Consider the following 23,775-nt stretch of genomic DNA (forward strand, 5'->3'; position numbering starts at 1 on the left):
ACGGTCAATCCAATTAGAAAATATTAGAGTTTGCGCTTGGATGGTGTCTTGTGGGCTTATAGGACTGCATATAAGACACCCATTGGTATGTTACCTTATTGGTTGGTGTTTGGGGCAGTGTTTTTGGTACCGTACCGTACCGGCCTGTAAGGCCGGTATATGCCGTACCGGCCAATCGGCCGGTACCGGTAAAATAAGTGTTCCGTTTCGGCCGAAATTTCGGCCGTACCGGCCGGTACATGACTGTACCGGCCGGTATTTTATGTTTCGGCCGAAACACAAATTTCGGCCGGTACGCTTTTCAGCAGTTGGGTTGATGGCATTTTTGTAATTTTTGCAAACTCTAAAGGGCAATTTTGGAATTTTACCACAAAATCAAAACCTACTTTCGGACTTCAGAATCTCATTTCTCAATCTCAAATTCTAATATCCTGAACTCAATTCGGCCGAACCATTTCGGCGCCCAGGCTCACGGCTCCCAGTCCCACGAGTTCACGCCTCAGTCACGCACGAGCAGCCAACGGCCAGCGGCCCAGCAGTCCACCGCACGACGCCGACCACCACTAGGCCTCAACTTGGTATTTTATTTTTACTATTTTTTTTGTTTATATTTATAACTTAATTTAATTATTTTTTTGTTACTTTTTTGATAAACAAATCAGAATTGTTTTTGGATAGATGTTTTAGATTATATTGTTATAGTGTTTGTTTGTATTTTTATAGATATTTTAGATTATATTGTTATAGATGTTTGTTTTTATTTTGATAGATGTTTTAGATTATATTTTTATAGATGTTTGTTTGTATTTTTATAGATGTTTTAGATTATATTTTGATAGATGTTTAGATTATTTTTATAGATGTTTTAGATTATATTTTGATAGATGTTTTAGATTATATTTTGATAGATGTTTGTTTTATTTTTATAGATGATGTTTTAGATTATATTTTTATAGATGTTTTAGATTATAGATGTTTTAGATTATAATAGATGTTTGTTTTTATTTTATAGAGATTTTAGTTTTTATTTTGATAGATGTTTTAGATTATATTTTGATAGATGTTTGTTTGTATTCTTATAGATGATGTTTTAGATTATATTTTTATAGATGTTTGTTTTTATTTTTTATTCTTATAAATGTTTTTGATTATATTGCATAAGTAGTTTAGATTTGATGAGTTTCTTCTTAATGACTTACTTATAAGTGTTAATTTGTTATACTTTAATAGTTATAAATGTCTAGTTGTCAATCAACTGGTGGTATGACTTCAACTCCAACACTTGCTCCTGTAAGATCAGAAGATCCAGCATGGGCCCATGCACGTGCTGTGCCAGGGGCAAGAAATAATACTGAATGTTTATATTGTAATAAAATAATTAGAGGTGGCGGGATCACTCGGTTGAAGCATCATCTAGCTGGAATTCCAGGCGATGTAGAAGCATGTAAAAATGTGTCTGAAGATGTAAAATGGCAAATGAAGGAGTTGCTTAATGAAATGAAAAAAAGCAAAGAGAAGAGAAGGAGAATAAGGTCAGAGATTGGAGGCGATATAGATTTAACATCTGATGATATTGACGATCGTAATAGTATGGAGGGACAGTCTCAACTTTCAAAAGGTAAGGGGAAGTCGAAAGAATCTGGAACTGGAGAGTCAGTGGGGGGATTGAGTAGATTTTTTGCTCCAAGAACAACTCCTGGGGCCCAACCTTCAATTAAGAGTTCTATGTGTTCAAATGAGATGATTGTAAAAGCAAAGATGGCTGTAGCACGCTGGTGGTATGATGCTAATCTGCCTTTTAATGCTGCTCAATCTAAGTTTTATCAACCAGCTATTGATGCCATGACTGCCATTGGGTCAGGATTCAAAGGCCCATCTTTATATGAGTTGAGAGTAAATTTGTTAAAAATGGCTGTGAATGAGGTTCAAGATTATTTGCAACAAATTAAGAAGATTTGGAATGAGACCGGTTGTTCACTAATGGCAGATGGTTGGACAAACCAGAAGCAACAATCAATAATCAACTTTCTTGTTTATTGTCCGAAAGGTACAATGTTTTTGAAGTCTGTTGATACATCTGGTCTTAGAAAAGATGCTGAAACATTGTTTAATATCTTTGATGAGGTTGTTCAAGAAATTGGAGCTGAGAATCTTGTGCAGTTCATAACGGACAATGATGCAAGTTATAAAGCTGCAGGAAAAAAGTTACAACAGAAGTATGGCTCTTTCTACTGGTCCCCATGTGCAGCTCATTGCATAGATTTAATGTTGGAGAATTTTTCTGATCCAAGATATTTTCCCCTTATTGATGATACCATAAAAAAGGCAAAAACGATAACAAAATTCATCTATAACCATGGCTGGGTTTTGGCATTTATGAGAAAAGACTTTACCAAAGGTCATGATTTGTGTCGTCCTGCAGTTACAAGATTTGCGACAAATTTTTTAAGTATCCAATGTTTGCTCTTGTTTAAGAAAGAACTCAGACAAATGTTTACTTGTGATAAATGGATTGCATCAAATCATTCTAAGAGCAGCATAGGGAAAGAGATAGCTGAGATTGTTTTAGAAGATAAAGAGTTTTGGGTTCAATGTCAATTCATTGTTAAAGTTAGTGAACCTTTGGTTCGTGTTCTACGACTTGTTGACGGGGATGAGAAGCCTGCAATGGGATACTTGTATGATGCAATGGAAAGAGCCAAAGAGAACATAAAAGCAAGATGCAATAACAAAGTCAGTTTATTCAGTCCATTCACCAGGATCATTGATTCCAGATGGGATAGGCAGCTTCACAGTCCATTACATGCAGCGGGTTGTTTTCTTAACCCTGGAATTTACTATAGCCCCAATTTTAAAAATAAAAATGAAGTTATAAGAGGCTTCAACAGCTGTGTTATGAAAATGGAACTTGATCCCGATAATCAAGACAAGATCATTGCAGAACTTGACTTGTATAAGAATGCAATAGGTGAGTTTGGACATTCTTTAGCAATCCGCCAGCGTGATAAGATTAATCCAGGTATTATCATTTATCAATATCATTTGTTAAATAGTGTGACTTTGTACTTTAAATTTTATCTTATTTTATTTTTACTTGTATTTAATTAATAATTTATAATTGTATTATTGTTATAGTTGCATGGTGGACCCAATTTGGTTGCGAGGTTCCAACGCTTCAAAGGTTTGCTGTTCGAGTACTAAGTCAATGTTGTAGTGCAACTGGATGTGAGAGAAACTGGAGCACATTTGATTTTATTCATTCGAAGAAGAGAAATAGATTAGTGCATAAACGTTTGAATGACTTAGTATTTGTTCGTTATAACTTGAAGCTGAGAGAGAGGTAAATTTTTTTAATACTAATGTTTTCACTGTTGAAAAATATATAACATTTTCACTTATGTTTGATTTTATTTTGACAGGAGCATAAAAAAGGGAAGAGATGCTTTAGATCCAATCAATCTTGAAAACATTGATTTGATGGAAGAATGGGTAGGTGAAGAATCTGAGCTTCTTGATGGAGAAGATTTGGATTGGGCAAGTATTGAGGAGCCATTGGCCTCACTAAATGAGGAAGACAATTATAATATTGGTGTTGATGTTGATGATGGAGATGACGTTGATGAAAATATTTTGATTCACATGTCGAATCCTGATCCTTATTGTCTTTTTGATGAGGATGATCATCTTTGATGACGTAGTGAAGTTACTGATTTTATCATGATAATATTGGTATTTATATTTTATAACTTTATGTTAGTTGTAACTTAAAACTTAAGACTTGTATTGAGAATATTGAGTTTGACTTATTTTGTTGTTATTTTGGAATACAGTTAATGCTTGTATATATATAATTTATCCAGATTTAAATTATTCCAAAATGGTATACAAAACGGTACCGGTACGGTACGGTACCGGTACCGAAACGGTATCGTGACCGAAATATTATGCCGGAACGGTACACGAAACGGTACCGGTACCGAAATATTTCATTCCAGTGCCTTGACCGGTACGGCTTCCGGTACGGTATTCAAAACTTTGGTTTGGGGAACCATGCCACCTTCCTGTTGAGTTAGAACACAAGGCTTATTGAGCTATCAAGAGTTTCAACATGAAGATGGATGAAAGTGGAGAACACAGGAAGTTGCAACTACACGAGTTAGAGGAAATCCGCAATGATGCCTATGAGAGTGCAAGGATTTACAAGGAAAAGATAAGGCTTTTCACGACAAGATGATCTCTGAGAAAGAGTTTAAAGTTGCTCAAAAAGTCATTCTATACCATTCACTGCTTCGTTTGTTTCCAGGTAAGTTGCGTTCTCTTTGGATTGGACATTTTGTTGTTACTATTGTTTTTCCTTATGGTGCAGTTGAAATTTGAAGTTTAGCAACTTCCAAAGTGTTCAAGGTGAATGGTCATAGACTTAAAACTTTCTATGAAGGTTTCCAAGTAGATAATGTGGCAAAATTGGACATTAAGGATCCGATTTATACTGATTGAAGAAGGAAGCCTTGAGCGAGCCAACGACAATAAACAAAGGCGCTACTTGGGAGGTAACCCAATGAGAGTTTGTTTTCTTATTCTTGCATTTATATTTTGATTATTTTTGTCTTTTCTTTGCATTTCACCATACATTTGGGACAATGTAAGTTTTAAGTGTGGTGGAGGGGATTTAGGTTGTGTTTTAATTTGCTTTTTTTTTTTTTTAAAAAAAAAAAAGAGTTTTGTTTTTTGTTTTTTGTGGTTTTCAATCAGAGAATCTTTCGCGGTGCTACGCAAATACAGGATGAAGTTGAACCCAGTGAAATGTGCCTTCGGGGTCAACTCAAGAATGTTTTTGGGCTTTATCGTCTCAAAGAGTGGCATTGAAGCAAACACCGAGAAGATCGACCCCATTCTAAACATGGCGCCGCACAAAAACATTAACAACGTCCAAGGCTTGGCGGGTAGAGTAGCAGCCTTGAATAAGTTTGTGTCAAGGTCTACAGACAAATTTCTTCCCTTTTTTAGGGTCTTACAAGAGGTACACCCATGGAATGAAGAGTGCGATTGGGCTTTCTAGGAGTTGAAGCAATATCTGGCTAACCTGCCTCTACTAAAGCAGCCCAACCAGTGGGACACCTTATATGTATATCTGGCAGTATCCCCTCAATAAGGATTCTTGTGGTTCCAGAGGATCTTGCTACAGGAGAACCAGGAACGGAGAGCTTTCCCCCTATTTTTTCCGCCCGACTCTTTGGTCTTAAAAATGCTGGTTTTAAGAATGAGTGATTGCCCTTCTCCGACCCTTACTGCCCAACCTTAGAACGAACAGCTAATGCGTTCCACTTATTGAACAGGGTTCTATGGTTGGTCCGCGACCCCTGGATGCCGAAGGTGTCCTTGGGGTGATCTCGTAGTTCCTACAGGGTGGAGACGATGGGGTCGGTCCATGGATTTTCCTTCCTTTTGCCGCATTTCGATCAAATGGTTGAAGGGAGATAGTGCATCAAGCTGTTCGAAAGGCCCAAGGAAGCAACACAAGTTCCAGTATATTACACGGGTCGTGCACTAAGAGGCGCCAAAACCAGATATCCGCAAATAGAAATGTTGGCATTCACGCTAGTAACAGCCGTTAGGAGATTGCGACCGTATTTCCAGGCCCACCAAGTGAAAATACTAACGGAGCACCCCCTCGGGAAAATACTACAAAAACCAGATAGTTCGGGAAGATTGGTCGCATGATCAATGGAGTTCAGTAAGTCTGACATCGAATATGTGCCCAAGAGTATAGTAAAGGGGCAAGTCCTAGCAAATTTTGTCTTCGAATTCACTGGTTTTCCGGCGAATACCGAAGTGGCATCTCCCAACTGACCCTGGATAGTATTCGTTGACGGATCTGCCTGCCAAATGGGAAGAAGTATAGGGATCTACATTATCGGAGAGGCGGGACAAGAGCACTACTATATGGCCATGCTTACTTTCAAAACCACCAATAATGAAACGAATAAAAGTTCACAAATAGTTATGTGGGCCATGTTTTGGGGTACAGCGAGAAGTTTAGACCCAAACCTTAGTTAACATGGACCCTCAACGGGGTATAAGAAAAGAAAATCTGAGTGGCCACATACTTGCCCCAAGCTAGCAGGGTAAAGTACTCTCACACAAATTAAAAGGATATAAAACAAATTAATTTCCTATGTGCTGGCATAAAGAAAATTAGCAGGATAACTAGAATGGATGTTTAGGTCCCATGGCAATAAACCCACAACTACAGTACAGATTCAACCTACAGGCCCAAGATTGGGAGACTCACAGCCCAAAAGCCCATGGCACGAACCGCGTGATATGATAATGTCGATAGATCAGGATGGTTATCTCGTCCAGTTGTTAAGGGATTATTCATGATGAACCCTTAGATTTAATAGTTATCTACATCATCAGCATCTCTATAAATAACACCTGAAGGTAACAGCCAATTATTATTATTAACACACTTATATTGAGACTACATCTCTTTAACTTAGGCATTGGAGCTCCTCTAAGCACTCATTGCCGCCCTCTCATATGTTGCAGGTTATCCGAATAGTTGGTGGTGTGAAACACGTCATTTATAATTATATTTTAATTTATTTTCTTAAAATAAAATAGGAAAACAAAATGTAGTTACCATAAAATTTTAAATGAGAGTTGATGATAATAAGAAATATCAATTAATAAATTGTTGACAATTAGCAAGATACCCTTTAAAATTAATTGGCTATGGCCAATTTCAATTATAAATTATGGATACAAAAACAAAAATATCAAAAACTAAAGAATATATATAAATATTGTGGCTTAGAGACGTTAAAGACGAATAAAGATAAAAGGAGGCCTTTTTTGCATAAAGTCATGATCTCATACGCTGATATGCATATGCATTGAGATCATGACTTTATGCATAAAAGGCCTCCTTTTATCTTTGATTCGTCTTTAACGTCCCTACACAGTCTGTGTTCATATTGTTGCAATATAACGCCATTTTACTTTATTTGAATGCACAGTACCGTAAGAAATTAATTAGCTTTTAGGGAGAACGGGATCTGCTAGTCTCTAAAAATTGAATTCTCATCACAAACACATTTTTGTGGTGAAAAGCATTTGCCGTAATATCATCGCATGTATGTTAAAGACCCAATCATTGATCTAAAAGTTTTAAAATTATTAGATACTAATTTGGTTAAGCCTTTAACCCTCGAGATTATAATATTCCACCACGCTTTCGAATCTGACATCCATGACAGCTCACTCTATTGACACTCATGATCAGGTGGTAGTCATTTTCTTTTCGTTGACTTCACTCGTCTATCAGTATTCAATGATTTAACACCATGCTCGTACATAATATTAGGACATTTTAATTCAGCCTATAAGTCGTCCCCTTCGTAACTTAAACTCGTGACGTAGTCTCTACTTTGATACTAATCATAAAAATTCTTCTAATGATATTGAAAATTATACTCAGATTCAAAGTGACACAAGAAAAAGAAGATGAAACGAAAAATATATTGTTATAAAATTGGGGATTAATTCGAGGTAACCCAACATCCAATAGTTTAAGGTTCTACAAGATAATTTCCATGTCTTTTTGTTCATATGAATCAACTTATCACCATAAGTTTTCTTGTTGTTATTTGGATTGGGTAGCTTTAGCCATTGGGACCGATCAGCTCTAAATATATATTGTTAAAGAGTTAACTATTGATTCAAAAGTTAATCTTAAAATTATTGGATACTAATTTAGTTAAACATTTAACTCTCAAATCATAACAATGTATTCTACCACAATAAACTATTAGCAATGGTCGATTTTAAATATGTCGCGCGTATTTTTTTTCATGTGAAGAGAAGAGAGAAGTATTCATGGCTACAAATTTGTGAGCAAAAGGAAGGTTTTTCCTTTCCAAATATACAGAACAAAGTTTTAACCGGGAAGGGTGCATTAAAAGGTGGCCAAGTTAGGTAAGCTCTTGCTGTCTAAATTTCATCACCCTGAACATGTCTGACTTGAAATATTTATTATGTATTCTCAGTAACATGTACTTATTCCCTTTCTAGCATCTATCTTACTCGTATACATAATTACATTTTCTACGGATTTAGGGTAAAAATAAATAAATATAAAATACTAAGTAGCAGTATCTCGAGGAGATTATAAATTGATAATCTAATATTGGAGGGGAGGCCAGAAAGTCACATTTGTCACCATCCTAAAATTCAACATTATGGTAATATAGAGACTAGAGAGCATCCATCCACGTGACCTTAACCCAACTGCATCGTAGCACACCATGCAATATTAATTGTTTAAAAAGAGAGAGAGAGAGAGAATCTTAACATGTCTTGGTAAGATGATGATCTTGCAACCATATCCATCACTTATTGTTATGTCCTGTTTCGTATGGTTTCCCATAATGTTTCATCTCTCTTTAAAAAAAAAAAAAAAATTGCTAAAAACCGATGATTTGCACTGATGGAATGTGCCGGCAGAGTGTGTATATATATATATATATATATATATATAAATGCACCGTGCAGCATATATATAAATTTGGGTCCCTTGGCTGGCGACATCATTTTCATGTCATGGCCATATCATGATAATAAGAATTATTGAATTTCTGATTATATATTATGGAAAAATCTTTTTGTAAGTAATTTTATGCACCAAATTGTGTATCAATATTAAATATAAGATATTTATTTATTTATTTTTTTAATAAAATAAATTATATAAATATTAATATATAATTTAAGACGTCAAATCGTTTTTACCTAACAAATCCTATATATTAATGTCCATTATTGTTGCAAAACCAACGCTAAGTACTCTTTGTATGCGTGGTAGATGGGCTAGCAGTAGCCACCCAACCATTTTCAGTCACAATGTTCCCTTTTTTTTTTTTTTTTTGTTTTTTTTTTTTTTTGAGTGTCTCCAGCCCATACTTTGGACTGCAATTTTCATGACCTGACCTCACTTTCTTTGTGCAGCCCACTATCGACTTTGACCATTTGAATTTTTATAAGGCTTTCGTACACAGGTTGAATTAGTGATCCTTGTGGCATGCATTCTCTTATTGTTGTATATTTGTAGATTTTCCACTTATCAATGTGAAATCATTTCCTATTAAATTATACTGATTTGCAATGTTAGAGTTCCAATTATCCGCACTCTTTCTTGTCATTGAATTAAGAGTTCCAATTTATATATATTAATTCATATTGATAATGTAATTTATGATACTATAATCTATACATGATATGACTTCAGTTTATTTTTCTGATCGTAATAAAAGTTATGTTAGAGTTGTTATTATTTTTAATTTATATACATGCTTCAAGATTTTATTTTATTTTTTAAGAGAAATGCCATCATTCATTTATTCATTAGAAAGAAATTTATATTTATGACCGGATGTATGCAGAGATATCTTCATATATATCAACCATTTGGAGGTCAATCAGTACATTATTAGACTAGTCTAGACTTCACTATTACTGTTACTCTCTAAAAATAAATGTCAAATAAATAATATTGTACCTAACTAAAGACTCAATCTCACTCTTCATATAAACGAAGGACTCTACCTCTACGAAATCTAGCTGATATTTAATTTTATCATGCATCTATACGAATCGTGGTTGCATCTCATTAAAATTACAAAAAGAAATTAAAGGAGGAGAATAAAATAAACTTCTCACCGCACACATCTAAAATTTGCATGAACTCAATGTAAATTCCGCACCAAATAGGGATGACTGTAAAGAAAGAAAATAGCAGCTGCATGAGTTTATGATATGAACGATGGATATTATAAAGGTAAGAAGCTTTTCTTTAAATAAAAATAAAAATAAAAATTATGTACATTATCCCATGCAAAGAGACTTTAATTTAAAATTATACCTAGCGATCGAAACAGTGAAGTATGAGAAAGCAAGATGCCAATCCCCTTTTGATTTTGATTCATTACTTGAAAGTGATGCGATAACGGCCACAGTGTTGATCAGCACCTTCCACTTTTCCCAAACGTCGCACGTGGGATCTTTTCCACGTGGCATAGAACACGCGCGGTTCCTTGACATTTTCTCAGAAAAAAAAAAATATATATATATATACACACACATGAGAATTATTTTGTCGCTTCGATCTTGCGACTTTAATGCAAAGATAATCATATTTTTATCCCCCGGCCCCCTTTCTTTTACTAGGCGGAGAGAACTTGTCGTGAGCCATTACCACATTACATGGGTTTTTAAATCGAATAAAAAAATACTCTAATAAAAATATTAAATTCTATAAGATGAATAAATAATTATTTGTATGGCAATGTTAGGTCAAAATAATGGAATTTTCATTAGAATAAACAAACAAAGCAGATGGCTTTTCTTTGAGTAGTTTTTTTTTATTTTTTATGTTAAATAATAATAATAATAATAAAGCAAAAGGAAGGATAGGTCCACTTTGTAGGCCCGAGGTTTGGATGGATTCACACATATATCGGGGGCATTACAGAATTAAATTTAACAAGGTCGGAATAAAAAAGTCTGTGTGATATTGCACGCATTGTCCCACTTTGTGGACATTTATCGTACGATTTTTTAATATTTTTCCTATCGAAAACTATTTCAAAAACTTTGCTCTAAATTTATTTATTTATTATTATTATTATATAAAACTTAAGAGGCACGGATGCTGTAAAGTAATACTTCTGAGCTGTTTTGCAAATATAGGTGCATGATTATTTAAAAAAAAAAAATATTTTCATCAATTAGTCATTATCCCATATCTTATAAAAAAATATCTTATATTTTATAAAAATTATTTTCATAAAAAATTATAAATATAAGGTAGGAGAATTAATAGTAATTAATGTATATAAATCTCATATTTTAATAACATCGTATTATTTTTATTATCAAATAAATGTCGCTGAGATTTAAAACAAAAAAGAAAGAAGCTCTAGGTTATTGCTAGGGTTAGAGGCAGGCGTCTGACATGGCACACTGCCTGTAAACGTGGCAGCCAAATGGATTTAGTGACTGGAAAGGAAATAATAAGTAATATTATTGTTATTATAGAAAAATATAGTTTTTGAGACATGAATTGAGAGAGGGAATGAAAACCTCCTCCCTAGCAACTAGCAAGCGAGAAAGGGACCCACTTTATTGCGGGTCAACCATTTAAAGGTGGGCCTTTGTCTAACGTGGACACACCAGTCTCCCAGAATCTATATATTCATTTTATCTATTAAACATAAAACGACTCGGGGCGGGGCGGGGCGGGGCGGGGCTCACCCCTTCAAAATATTTATTTATCACCACGCAACTTGCACTTGCTTGTTATCCTGTTATCTTCTCTTTCTTTTCTTTTTTTTTTTAATATAAATATATAAATAAATAAATAAATAATTTGGTAATTCGCTGACACGTGAAGCAATAGTACCGCCTGTCTCCTTCAACTTTTTCAGTGGCATCGTAAGATTATCCCTCCCTTTCTTAGCAAAAGATATTTACTTGCCTTGTGATGAAAGTGGGAAGCGTAGCCAATAATATTAGCAGGATCCAAAGCGAAGAACGGAATAAGCAAGAGAAGAGACCGCATAAGCACGTGTCCATTTTTTGCGTGGACACGTAAAGAAAATGACATCGCCACGCTGTACATCTTTATGGGGCCAGCGCTATAAATGGAATACAAATGTGAAATCAGCCATAAGCGCGTGGAGTAAAAGCCGGAACCCAGAGGGACTGCTCTCTATAGTTGATTGCTTTCTTTTTTTAAAAAAATAAAATAAAATCTCTTTAAACTGCGCTGTAATATTTGACCTGGCGAGTAGGTTTAGGTTTCCTTTTAAAAGAAAAAGAAAAAAAATCGTGGAACCCAGTACACGTCACCTTCCGCTACCACATCTTGCGAACGTGACAATAGGCCAACGCGAGGAAATAATTTCTCTCTCTCTCTCTCTAGATTGGCAGCTAATGCGGGACCCACAACACTCGGAAGTTCCGTGACCGCGACTCGAGTTCGCTCCCCGTCTCGACCGTCAGATGCGACATAAACGAGGGTCAGGATCAGGCGCGCTATTCGACACGAACGTGCCGCTTGGTTCGGTGCCAGCTCGGACTTACACTCGTTCATTGGAATATAGTCCCTTAGGTTTGGTTTGTTTATCAGGGCCACGTCGGATCCATCGACGGCGGTAAAGTTCAAATGACTGATAACGGGAAGACCTGGTGCGTCGGATGGAAAATTTGGATCCTTTCAGGTGGTCCCACCAGTAAATTTCTAGAAATATATCATCCGTAATAATTGTGAATATATATAATAAATAATAAAAATAAATATAATAAACGTGGAACCGAATGAATAATGAATTTTGACCAGTTTGGGAACGATATTATCTGCGGTGACCTAGATTCCCTTGTGATCGTCATGTAGCTTTTACCAAGGTCTCTCTGCAACCGGAGATAACCGGTCACAACATCTCTTAGGGGTAATTCAAGGGGGGCATGGCTTCCTCATCAGAGGAAATACTATTTATTTCATTTTTTAATTATTATTACCAAATCGGTGGTGCAGTAAACATCGAACCTTGTGGAGAAAGAAAAGAAATAGAAATGTCGCTGACACGTGGCAGTAAGGCCCGGAAAAGGTTATACACCTCTCGAGATAAATTAGTTCGACGCTACAGATTTTGCCATGTTGGTTTTCGCAATTTAGAACCGCTGGATATGTCACGGATTCAACGGTTTAGATTGGAGAATGTACTGTCGGGTCTGAATCGTGGCCGTTCACGAGACTTTGAAGTGGGGTATTAGCGAATTGATGATGAGATTGAACGCACAAAGAGAGAGGGCAGAAAGGGCTAGAGAGAGAGCAACGCAGAGTAGGCGGAGAGAAAAAAGAGTGAGAGAAAGATGGGAGGAACTAGATAAAAAGGAAAACTGGGATCTTTTTCTGTCTCTGTTAATACAGTTTCGAGGAACTCGAAGATAGTGAATCGGTTTGTAGCCGGAGATTGCTTCGTACCTCAAATTCTCACCGGTCGTGACGCCATTTTCAGCGAATTATGGTTGGTTTCGCTTGATGAGTTGCGTGATTAATCTTCTGGGTGTAGCTGATTTGGCGAAAACAGATCGACGCACTGATGGATAGAAATAGAGAAGTTAGAAGGGCAACCATGGCGGCTACGAACGGTTTATCCAGGCGTAGACATAGAAGTAGCAGTCTCAGAGACTCCCCAGGTGTGTGAATTTCTATCAGATCTACCGCTTCTCACCTGTACCCACTTCTTCGAGTGGAAGGAAACAATTTTGTTTCCTTTGATTTTTTCACGACTCTTCTTATCTTGTGGTGCACTTGTTGCAGAAGAAGATGGACCGGTGGAGCTGCAAGAGACGGCGAGGCTAAGAGATCGAGGAGGGAGCGGAAAGAAAGATCGCGATCGGGATCGCGACCGCGACCGAGACCGAGACCGAGACCGCGACCGTGATAGGGATCGGCTGAACCGGAACAAGAGGAGAGGTGATAGATTATTGCACGGCAACAACAGAGAAGATGGTGGCGACGAGAGCTCGGAGGAGAGCGTGAATGACGAAGAAGAAGACGAGGATGAAGACGGAGCCGCCTCGGTGAGGATGATTCCCCCAAATCCGGCATCTATATCGTCATCAACGTCGATGTCCAATCATCGGAAGAGTTTTCCTCCTCCGGCCAAAGTTTTTAGGGCAGCGCCGACTTGGAAGGCCGCAGACGAGATGATTGGCGTGTCGGTACCCAGAAAAGCACGGTCAGGTAGAGCGGTGGAGGAGACTGATAGCGTTCAGGATTTAGTTTTTCTTTTCTGTCGTTTTTTTCCCAAGTTTGGCGGATAACCGATTTTGATGTTTGGTCTTTTTTTGCTCTGTTTTTCTTCCCTTTCAGCATCTACGAAGAGGTCGCACGAATGTTGGGTTAGTGGCGGAGTTGGTGGGGAGCTAATTAATCGGCAGGCGTCGACATCGCCGGTGAGACCGGTCCTCGTTTCGATGGCCGCGGTCGCTTCGCCAGCTCCGGCCTCACCGACATCTTCCAATGCTTCGATGCGGAAGAAGATGGTGGGCCTGGTTTCCAGTCTTCCCTTTGATTCCCATGTGCTTTTTCATTCATTTTGTGGTTTATTAACGAGGTTCTCTGCCGTTGTAGAAGCTTAATGGTCCCAAACCACGGCCGCCGAAATCGTCTTCCAAGTCGCCCTCCTCAGCTCAGGATGAGATCGAGATAGAGATAGCCGAGGTGTTGTATGGGATGGGGAGGCAGCCCCAAGGCCCTTGTAAGCAGGAGATCCTGGGCGCCGATTCCATGAAGTTCGACCCACGAGAAGCCAATAAATCGTCATGTGACGCCAAATCAAGGGTCTCGTCGCCAATCTCAAACTCACCGTCTGCAGTACCCCAGTCATCGTCTATTTTGCCTCAGAATTCTAGCTCCTCTGTCGCTCCTATATCCACTGTTGGTGGGTAGTCTGGGCCTCGATGGCTTACTGCATTTTTTTAGTACTCTTTTGCATTGCTTTCTTTTTCTCGGAGCTGAAATTCTTTTCTTCCTCGAGTGACTGATCAAAATTTGCGTCTTTGTTTGGAATCAGTTGCACCAAAGAGGAAAAAACCGCGAGCGGTTAAGTACGACGACGAGAACGCTTCGATTTTCACAGTCAGGAACGCTCCCATTTCGGCCACCGCGAAAGCCGAGACCGATCAGCCGGCAAAAACTGAAACTTCCTCATCCCGTAACTTGGAGAAGAGCTCGGGATCCGCTGCTGAAAATGGCGGAACATCGTACGATTTGGCCAACCCCCAAGCGGCACTGGCGTCGTCTGTGGCCCAACCGGAATTAGCAATTAAACCGGAAAGGAATCATATATCCGATTCCAAAGCTTTGAACGAGGAATCGGAGGAGGACGTGGCAGTAAGTAAAGAGGAGCCTCCTCAATCGCCCAAGAAGGAATCGTCTGTGCTCAGATTGGATGATAATTACGACGATGCGAAAGCGAAAAAAGCGTGAGCATTTTAGATTTTTATCTTTGAACTTTCCTGTCCAGAGCTTTTAAAGCTGTGAACTGATATCTGATTTTTTTTCGTTTTTTTGGTGGGTGGGGATGTTAAGCAGGAATTCAACGATCTCGGTGGCTGAGAGTCACAAAGAAGAAAAGTACCAGATAGATCTGATGGTGATGAGCTTATAAAGACCCCTTTCTTCACCGACCGAAATCTTCAACTGAAATTTAACGTTTTTTCTTTGGTTTGGTTTTGCAGGCTCCTCCTCCTGCCTTAAGATCATCACCAGAAAGAGATGGTGAGATTGAATATGTGACCGCAGATGCGGATACGGTGAGTGGGCCAGCCTCTGTCGCTTTTTCTCATTTTCCTCTATCTGGTATGTAATGGGTTCTGGGTAGATTTTCATATATTAGCATTGTGTTCTGATTGTATGTGCAGGAAATTAAGCCTGAGGTGAAGGAAGATGAAAAGGCAGTTAAAATAGGCAAGGTAGAGGCGGTGAATGTTGAAAACGAGAGGACGAAAACTGTGGCAGATGAAACCGAGTCCCAGAAGCCGGTTCTTGCGCACAAGGAGAGGAACATCGACCTCCAGCTTGACTTGGAGAAGACCGATAGGGATAGCGGCACCTGTAGTGTTAGCGGAAACAACAAGTTACACCCCCATGTTCAGAAGCACCACCAGCAGCAGTCACAGCATGCTAACATCGATAGAAATGGTAATTTAACTTAAATAATTCATCTTTACTTCCGCAACATCCCTCTGGCTCAATTGTGTTCCTGATTTTGTCTTCCTCTTTTTCGCAGCCCAAACGAGCTCTCTACCTTTGCCAATGCCCGTTCCTGGCTGGCCAGGCGGTCTTCCTCCCATGGGGTATGGTCGGGTTAATTTGTTAAGGGTTCCTTACTCTTTTGGTTATCCCCTGTATGCGGGTGTTTATGATAATCTTATCTGGGGACGTGACACTTTTCTCTTCGGCAGATATATGGCACCTCTACAAGGAGTTGTATCCGTGGATGGGAGCACAGTATCTCCTGCTGCTATACAAGTATGCCAATTGTGTTTTTCCTGGGTTATGGTTAGGCTCTTCAATTCTCCTTATTTGCTAACAAAGTTTCCAATTCCTGCAGCCCCCCCATTTGCTTTTTGCTCAACCAAGGCCAAAGAGGTGTGCAACGCATTATTACATTGCTCGGAATATACTGTATCACCAGCAACTCGCAAGGATGAATCCTTTCTGGCCTGCGGCAGCTGGATCTGCATCACTGTACGGGGCTAAGCCCTGCAATCTCAATGTGGCACCTTCTACAGAATTACACGGAAACTTTCCAGGTAGGGGGGTGAACTCTGCACAGGACAAGGTGCAGGCGCTTACTGTGTTTCATGGTCATTCCGGGAAGGATAAAGGTTCTCAGGCGGCAGCCAACATTGTGGACGCCGCCCAGAGAAAGAAAATTTTGCTTCAGCCAGCTCTGCCTCCAGGAGCACCTAGTAATATCTTGGTACGTTCTCTTTTTCAATTTGTATTTCATTATATTATTATTTGTGATACTTTTGTGGATGGTTTCCGAGAGTTTGTGTTGTGCATTAAATTTCAGCATGCCCCTGCTTTCATCTTCCCTCTGAGCCAGCAACCACCACCAGCAGCAGCTGCTCATGTCCGATCTGGCTCTGTAAAGTCTCCTCCTGCTGCCGGTGGTGCTGCTTCATCAAGTACATCTAGTCCTGCTGCTGTGAGTGCCTCAGCAACCCCAGCAGTGAGCTTCAACTACCCAAATATGCCTGGGAACGAAACTTCGTATTTGGCAATTTTGCAGAACAATGCATATCCGTTCCCAATTCCTGCTCATGTTGGAGCACCACCAGCTTATAGAGGAAACCATGCTCAGGCAGTGCCATTCTTCAATGGGTCCTTCTATTCTTCTCAAATGCTCCATCCTTCACAGATTCAGCAGCAGCAGCAGCAGCAGCCGCCTGCTCAGTCGCAGCAAGGTCTACAAGCTCATCAAAATGCAAGCATTTCCAGCAGTTCCTCATCGTCTCAGAAGCAACACTTGCAGAATCATCAGCAGAGGGCACATGGAAATGGTGTCAACGGCAGCAGTGGAACATTGCAAGGGTTCCCTGCTCTAAAAAACCAGTCTTCACAGCCACAACAGCTGCAGCACCAGCGGCAGCACCTCCCTCACCAGGCTCGTCAACTTGAGTCTGAGATGGGAGGAGAAGATAGTCCGTCAACAGCAGATAGCCGTGTTTCTCGCGCAAACACGAATATGTATGGCCAGAATTTTGCAATGCCGATACACCCTCAAAACTTTGCTTTGATGACTCCTGCAGCATTGGGCAGTGCCAGTGGTAATCATAGTGAGAAAAAACAACAGCAACAACAGCCGGGCTCAAAGCCTGGAGTGGAACCTCTACCATCTCAACCTTTTGCATTATCTTTTGCTTCGATTAATGGTGCTACTACAACTTCTGGACTTGACATTTCTCAGAGTAACGCGGTTCTCCAGAGTTTTCCTGAGGGTTCAAGGCAAAGTTATCATCAGATTATGGCCGCTGCCGCGGCCCAAGTGGCCCAGCAGAATAAAAATTTCCGTGTTTCTGAAGAAGGGAAAACTGGAGGCGGTGATTCTTCCAATATGGAAGAAGAAAGAAAGGCCATGCCAGGGAAGGTTCCTGCAACAGTCGGACAGTCTATTACCTTCTCTAGGCAAGATTTGGCTGACAGCTCAGTTACCACAATAAAAGGCAACAATGTTGTTGATAGCTCTGCACGAGCTCTTAACCTTGGGTCTGGTCGGAATTCTGGTTCTGTTGTCCCTGCTGCTATCAGCAATGTCAATGCTCCTGGTTCTCAGCAGCAACTGTTGCGGAATCAACAGCAGCACCCAATGATTCAACTTCAGAAGCAGAATCAATTTGCTGTGGCAGCTGCATCCAGTGCAGCTCGAAGCAAGACCCCTGCAACGAGCAATGGAAGTGTTTACTCGGATCACCTTCCTTCATCTTCTTCTATTGCCGCAAAATTTACTAATCCTCTACCCACTTTTCCCCAAAACCTGGTCCAAACAAGCAGCAACAGCCCAGCTCAGTCTCCTCAGTGGAAGAATTCTGGACGTACGACCACTTCACAAGTTCCTTCTCCATCTCTATCCTCCTCATCCCTTAAAAACCTTCCCCAACACCAAGGTAGGTCCCAACAGAGCCACACGCAGATATCTTTTGTAGCTAATGCAAAATCGTCAACAGCAGTTCAAGGGCAACAACCTCCTAGCAGTAACCAGTCTGCATCTCCTCCGGTAATGGTTGGTTCGCCTACAACATCCTCGATGTCAAAGAGTGCTGGTGGAAGCCCAAGGACCACTGCTTCCACTTCCACAGCCAACAAAGCTGGCCAAGGTTCTACAATGTCATCTCAGCCAGCGAAGAACTCACCTTCAGTGCCCAGCAGGAAGTCATCTCCAGTTGGGGGAAGGAATGTTACGTCAATCCTTGGAAACCCTCATGTCGCCTCTACTTCAAGCACTGCAACAAAGTCTCAATTGCCGCAGCAGCAGCAGCCACCACCACAGCATTTATCAAAACAAGCGATGCAGCAAGGTCAGCTGTTCTTCTCTAATCCCTTCATGCAAGCACCAACTGGTACTACCTCTGGAGCCAGTGTTGGTGGATATTATCCTCCAAGAAACCGTCGAGAGCAACAGCAGCAGCCACTGGGATCATCTGGTGCATCCTCAACTGGGATGTTGTCGTTGTGCCCTCCAGTAACACTTGCTAACACCAGCACTTCTGATTCTGCGAAGGCAGTTACTGCTGCTAGCAACATGATAGGTGGCAGCTTACCCTCACAGGGAATTCTACATGTTACCCAGTTTGGTGGTGCCCAGTCCTCCGGGAATCCACATCAGCTTTTGCCAGCTGGCTTCTCCTATGTTCATGCTGTCCCCACTCCGGTTCAGGTGAAGCCGGCAGAGCAGAAACAACCTGCTGGTGAGTGAAACAACGCCCCTTGGTGCTTTACAAAACCCCCACCCCCCCCACCCCCCAATATTATGGGAAACGAGTGTAAATTGTAAAAAGAATTAATTTAGGCTAGTTTGTGTGAGGAGGCTTTTTGCCTAGAAAATGACAATTTGCATACCTTCTGGCAGCCTGAGAAGAAATGGAAGAGATGCTAACATTCGAGAAGTCACGGCCGTGGACGCATGCCCGTGTTGGTCCAACACAATTTTGGGAAGGAAGTTGAGCTGAGTGGGGAAGATAGTCCTCCGTTCAGTGTGATTGGGATGTCTATTCATCTGTACACACTTCTGTTGATATCCTGACAGGGTTGATCGTGGATTCTAATTAAAGAAGTTCTATTGATTCTGATGGGGTGGAGGTTGGCAATGCCATGGAAAAGGAAGTAGATTGATATTTTGTAAGAAAGAGAGGAAAGAATGGTGTAGAAGGAGGGAGGAGGGAAGAGCAAGACCTTTTCTCTTCTTTTGGGGATGTAATGGAGGTTCCTCTTTGCTGAATTGTTTCCGTTTGTTTTTTGGGTTCTAGTTTTCCAGGAAGATCAGTAAAACAGTAATCTTTTTGGCATCATATATATGCTATGCAATGGAGGTTGTATATGCATGTCTGGCACATATAAGAGTTAGTAAATTTTTTTATTTAAAATTCGCGAGCAAATCTCTGCTGCCTTTGCGTGGTGATGGTGCCGCCTCCTATTTCTTGAAGTCTTTATTCTCTTATGTGTTCATATGCTATTTTGTTCAGAGAGAGAGAGAGGGAGGGGTCAATTTGTGGAACTGTCAAACAAATGAAAAGAAGATGCTACGAGATTTGTTGCCTTGGCGTTGGCTTTGTCATGTTTATATTTAGTGATGGGTAAGTAAGAAAAAGATGGGATTTTGTGCACAGTGAAAGTTGAGGTGGACGGATAAGTAGAGCCTAGGGAAGTTGGTACGTGAATGAGCTCCATTTTTGGATTCTTGCTCGGCTTTATATGGAGGGTTGGCGTGGGCCATACACTGCCCCCACCTCCACCACTCTGATTTGCCCAAATTTAATACCACAAAAAATGCTCTGTAGGTTGTTCAGAAGGGCGCGTCTCTTCATTGTCAGTATCTGACACGTGGCTCGTTACCCATTTTGCAGACTGATATCATGACTTTCTTCTGTTATATGATTATTATGTTTAGGATATCATATTAAAATCAAATGACAATTTTTCTAAGGTCGGATTCCAATCTTGCCCTTCCTTTGTGGTCCCCATGAAAGAACTGGTATCAGCTCCCTAATTCATGGCAGTTGGACTTGGACCTTCCAGAACCCTACCCAAAGTAGGACATGAAGTTCTGAGCCTCCTGACATCCTGCCTGAATCGGTAGAGTTCCTTTGATCCATCATAAATAATTGAATTTATGCAGTCAGGTATCCGTGTATGGATGTCTTTTTTTGCTGTATCTTTAACCACACGTGTTTACACCTGTTCTTATTTTTTGTCCAATGTTTGAACGAAGAAAGAAGGAAAAGGGCAGCCTCAGTTAAACCACGCTTTTTTTTTAAATTAAAACGAAAAAGTTTAGGCTGTATGTACGTCGTCAATGCCTGGAACGAGGAGGTGGGTAATATATTTGAAATTTCATTTTTTTCTCTTCCACTTTTGATGCCCAGAAAGGCAAAAGTTATTTTCTTTGACTTTCCCTTTCGTATTTACCGAAAGGGGACCCCACGAGGGAATGTCGATCTTCGAAATGTGCTTGGTTTGCCTAATGTATGTATGTATGTATCAGCAATTCAAACCCTAAATTGTAAAACTCAAGTTATAGCTAAGCTATTTTCACAACCACCGCCCAACAAGGCAAAACCATGCAAACCCCGGCCCCCGATACTCAAAAGTCCCTTGTCCTCAAGTTCCCTCCCCCAATCCAAAAACACTAACGAAGGTCGTGGTCCAGGTCACTCCGATAATGTTTGACATCGACACTTTTGGATGATGGGTTTGAACATTACTTGCAAGCCACACCTTGGAACTGTTCCAGCTAGCACCATTCAAATTATCTTCGACACTTCTGTTTGGCTTGACATAGTGAACACATTTTTGTGTGTTACATTTGACTCCCAAATATCTATATCTCCTTTTCTTTATGATAAAGAAAAAAGATAGATAATGAAATGTAACGAATATAATTTCCACTGTTCATGTATCTTTCGCCCGGATGAATATTTTCCTCTTGTTTTTTCCTCTTATTATTTCTTCCATCTTTGCATTTAAGAAAAATTATATTCATCATCTTCACACATCACATACTATATTTTTTTTTCTCTTATTAAATATGTGTTATATGGGTGATGAGTAGAAGAATTAATAAATTTAAGAAGAATAAAATTAAAAAAAAAAAAGTGATACGTGAAAATAATGAATAACAAAACTCTATATTAACTATACTCCCAACAACTACGGGTAACACGCATGTTCTACAACAAAATATGATGTGCTAGACATGAGTACAATGTACATCCTTAACATGTTACAATATGCTTGTAAATTTCATTTGTCAAATTTGAAAAAGAAAAGAAAAAAAGACCAGAAGATTATTCTGCATAACAAGCAAATATGTAGATGGAAATTACGAAAAAGATGACGCAAATATGTTATATGTTGGCAATGCACGGAGGCGGAGTATGTGTCGTGACCTAATTGGAGGGCCAAGCTGGGGTTTTCAATATCTATTTTTAGGTAAGTCTGTTAACGTAGACTGCAATGACATTGTTCCCTGGTGTAGATTATTCAAAGATGCGATTGGATAAGTAAACATTGATGCAACGGGTTTTTTAAAGAATAAAGTGTTTTCCATCTCTGAAAATATGTCATATTTTTATTTTAATATAATAATAAGATGGTTCTCGATTTAATTAAATAATATTTAATTAATTTTTTAACATTATGATATTTTTATTCAAATTTTTTATCTTTTCTTTTTCAAAAATTATTTTATTATTATTTATAAATTATTATATTATTATTCATAAAAATCTTATTTTATCTCATCATCTAATCATTAGTCTTGCACGATTGATTGATTTGGGTGACAAAAGCTTCTTTTTTTTCCTTGGCTATATATGTGACAAATCAAACTCCTTAATTTCTTCTTTTGAAATTTACATTTAATAAAGACGTACTATCACCTATGACGAGTAATTAAATTATGAACAAATCGTGTTTACAAAATAAATCACATTTTCCTCCAGATTTTTCATTAATGGTGAGGGACGAAGTTAAGATGAAAGCCTAGCTAGCCAGCTAGGCAGGTTAATCCCCATTTTGATTAAATGGTGTAAAAAATATTAATTTTTTTTTTGTACCATAAATTAAACTCCGTCTGTATTGCATAAATACAAACTTCCCATAATCATAAAAGCAAATAAAATTTTCTGAGAAACATAAACCACATCTCATTCAATTCTCTTCACCAAACGCTTTGATGTACGGACCCGAGCAGTTTGAAGGAAGATATGGGAGGCTGAGCCCACCCAGATCATGATCATCAGCAAACCGAGTCTAAAATCAAACCCACGTACATATATATATATATATATATATCTCTATTATATAAGAGGCTATTCCGTATGAACAGTAATAAACAATAATTTTCTTGTGCTTCCGTGTTTGTTCCGTGTGTGTTGTATCTTTTTTATCCTGTTACTTTATTCTTTTGTGTTTGTTTTTGCAAAGATATAAATATCTTGATAGAATGTGAAAGCACCAGTTGTTACTACAAGAAGATGAGAACCGAGTCCTGTTTTATCTATTTTTTCCTCTCAGTCTTTTCTCTTTCATCTCTCATCTGCTTTTCTTTTCTCTTTCATCTCTCATCTGCTTTCTTCCTTCACTTTCCATTTTGCCTTTGTAGGCACCCTATCGAGAAACCACCAAATACCAACACCAAAGCCCAATAGTTTTCTTCAAATTTGTATAAACTCACTAAATATATCATACTCATTTACACTGACATACCAATGTACACCAAAATAAACTAAATTGAAAAACCATCGGTAATATGTGTAGATCTAAGACATCCTTAGACCTAGACGCAATGGTTGCCATTTTCATCGTCTTCGTTGAAATCAGATGTTGTTTTCTTTGATCTTCTGTAGGCTTTCGGTTGTTATTCGTCGAAAACTGAGTGACACAGTAGATGGGCTCGGGATAATTTTGGTCTTCAAGCTTTCGGTAAGGAGAGGGAGATGGAGATGGAGGGAGGGAGAGAGAGAGATGTTGGAGAAAATGGAGGGTCGGCATCAAAAGAGAAAAAGGAAAAAGAGAGAAGAGAAAGAAAGTTAGGGTTAAGTGAAATTTGGATAAAATCTTAAAAAGTAGTGATATTTACTATTTACTATTCTTTTAATAATCTTTAAAGCTATTTACTATTCATTTATTTTTTTAAATTTTTTTCTCTGCATATAAGGGCTTCAAGTGTTATGTGCAAGAGCATACGTGCCTTGCACGTAGCTTCTCACTAGTATATATAACTATATATTTATATATATATATATATATTTACATGTATATATATAGTGAATGGTATATAAAATTTTTCATATATATATATATATATATATAGTGATGGTAGTATGGTGTGTATACACAGAGCCAAAGAAGCATGAAATCATCATCTTTACAGTACGGATGAGAAAGCCAGCAAGAGCTCAAAACGACATATCTCC

The 23,775-nt window shown here is 39.0% G+C and overlaps 2 protein-coding genes across 4 annotated transcripts; both read left to right on the forward strand.

Moving 5' to 3' along the window:
- The first annotated feature begins 1,236 nt into the window (after positions 1 to 1,236).
- On the forward strand, positions 1,237 to 5,268 carry LOC109010492. The gene is made up of 4 exons (XM_035691526.1): positions 1,237 to 3,019; positions 3,136 to 3,181; positions 4,753 to 4,977; positions 5,139 to 5,268. Exons 1-4 carry the CDS (start codon positions 1,237 to 1,239, stop codon positions 5,266 to 5,268), a joined length of 2,184 nt encoding a protein of 727 aa, XP_035547419.1.
- Positions 5,269 to 12,860: 7,592 nt separating this feature from the next.
- LOC109010448 (protein TIME FOR COFFEE-like) lies at positions 12,861 to 20,283 on the forward strand. 3 transcript variants are annotated; one of them, XM_018991290.2, is made up of 13 exons: positions 12,861 to 13,260; positions 13,385 to 13,810; positions 13,940 to 14,112; positions 14,201 to 14,510; positions 14,643 to 15,054; positions 15,164 to 15,224; positions 15,310 to 15,384; positions 15,493 to 15,772; positions 15,861 to 15,927; positions 16,036 to 16,102; positions 16,185 to 16,556; positions 16,653 to 19,047; positions 19,209 to 20,283. In XM_018991290.2, exons 1-13 carry the CDS (start codon positions 13,164 to 13,166, stop codon positions 19,211 to 19,213), a joined length of 4,740 nt encoding a protein of 1,579 aa, XP_018846835.1. In that variant the 5' UTR covers positions 12,861 to 13,163; the 3' UTR covers positions 19,214 to 20,283. The 3 variants fall into 3 exon arrangements, with proteins under 3 accessions (XP_018846835.1, XP_018846834.1, XP_018846836.1); XM_018991289.2 differs by having other exon boundaries at positions 16,653 to 19,895; XM_018991291.2 differs by having other exon boundaries at positions 14,204 to 14,510; positions 16,653 to 19,895.
- The last annotated feature ends 3,492 nt before the right edge of the window (positions 20,284 to 23,775 follow it).

This window comes from Juglans regia, chromosome 7, assembly GCF_001411555.2.
Source record: "Juglans regia cultivar Chandler chromosome 7, Walnut 2.0, whole genome shotgun sequence".
Lineage (NCBI taxonomy): Eukaryota > Viridiplantae > Streptophyta > Magnoliopsida > Fagales > Juglandaceae > Juglans > Juglans regia.

Coding starts and splice junctions, on each gene's coding strand:
- LOC109010492 (XM_035691526.1), top strand. CDS start 1,237: ATGTCTAGTTGTCAATCAACTGGTGGTATGACTTCAACTCCAACACTT. Junction 3,020..3,135: donor GCGTGATAAGATTAATCCAG/GTATTATCATTT, acceptor TTATTGTTATAG/TTGCATGGTGGACCCAATTT. Junction 3,182..4,752: donor GAGGTTCCAACGCTTCAAAG/GTTTGCTGTTCG, acceptor GTTTTCAATCAG/AGAATCTTTCGCGGTGCTAC.
- LOC109010448 (XM_018991289.2), top strand. CDS start 13,164: ATGGATAGAAATAGAGAAGTTAGAAGGGCAACCATGGCGGCTACGAAC. Junction 15,055..15,163: donor GATGCGAAAGCGAAAAAAGC/GTGAGCATTTTA, acceptor GATGTTAAGCAG/GAATTCAACGATCTCGGTGG. Junction 16,103..16,184: donor TATCTCCTGCTGCTATACAA/GTATGCCAATTG, acceptor CAATTCCTGCAG/CCCCCCCATTTGCTTTTTGC.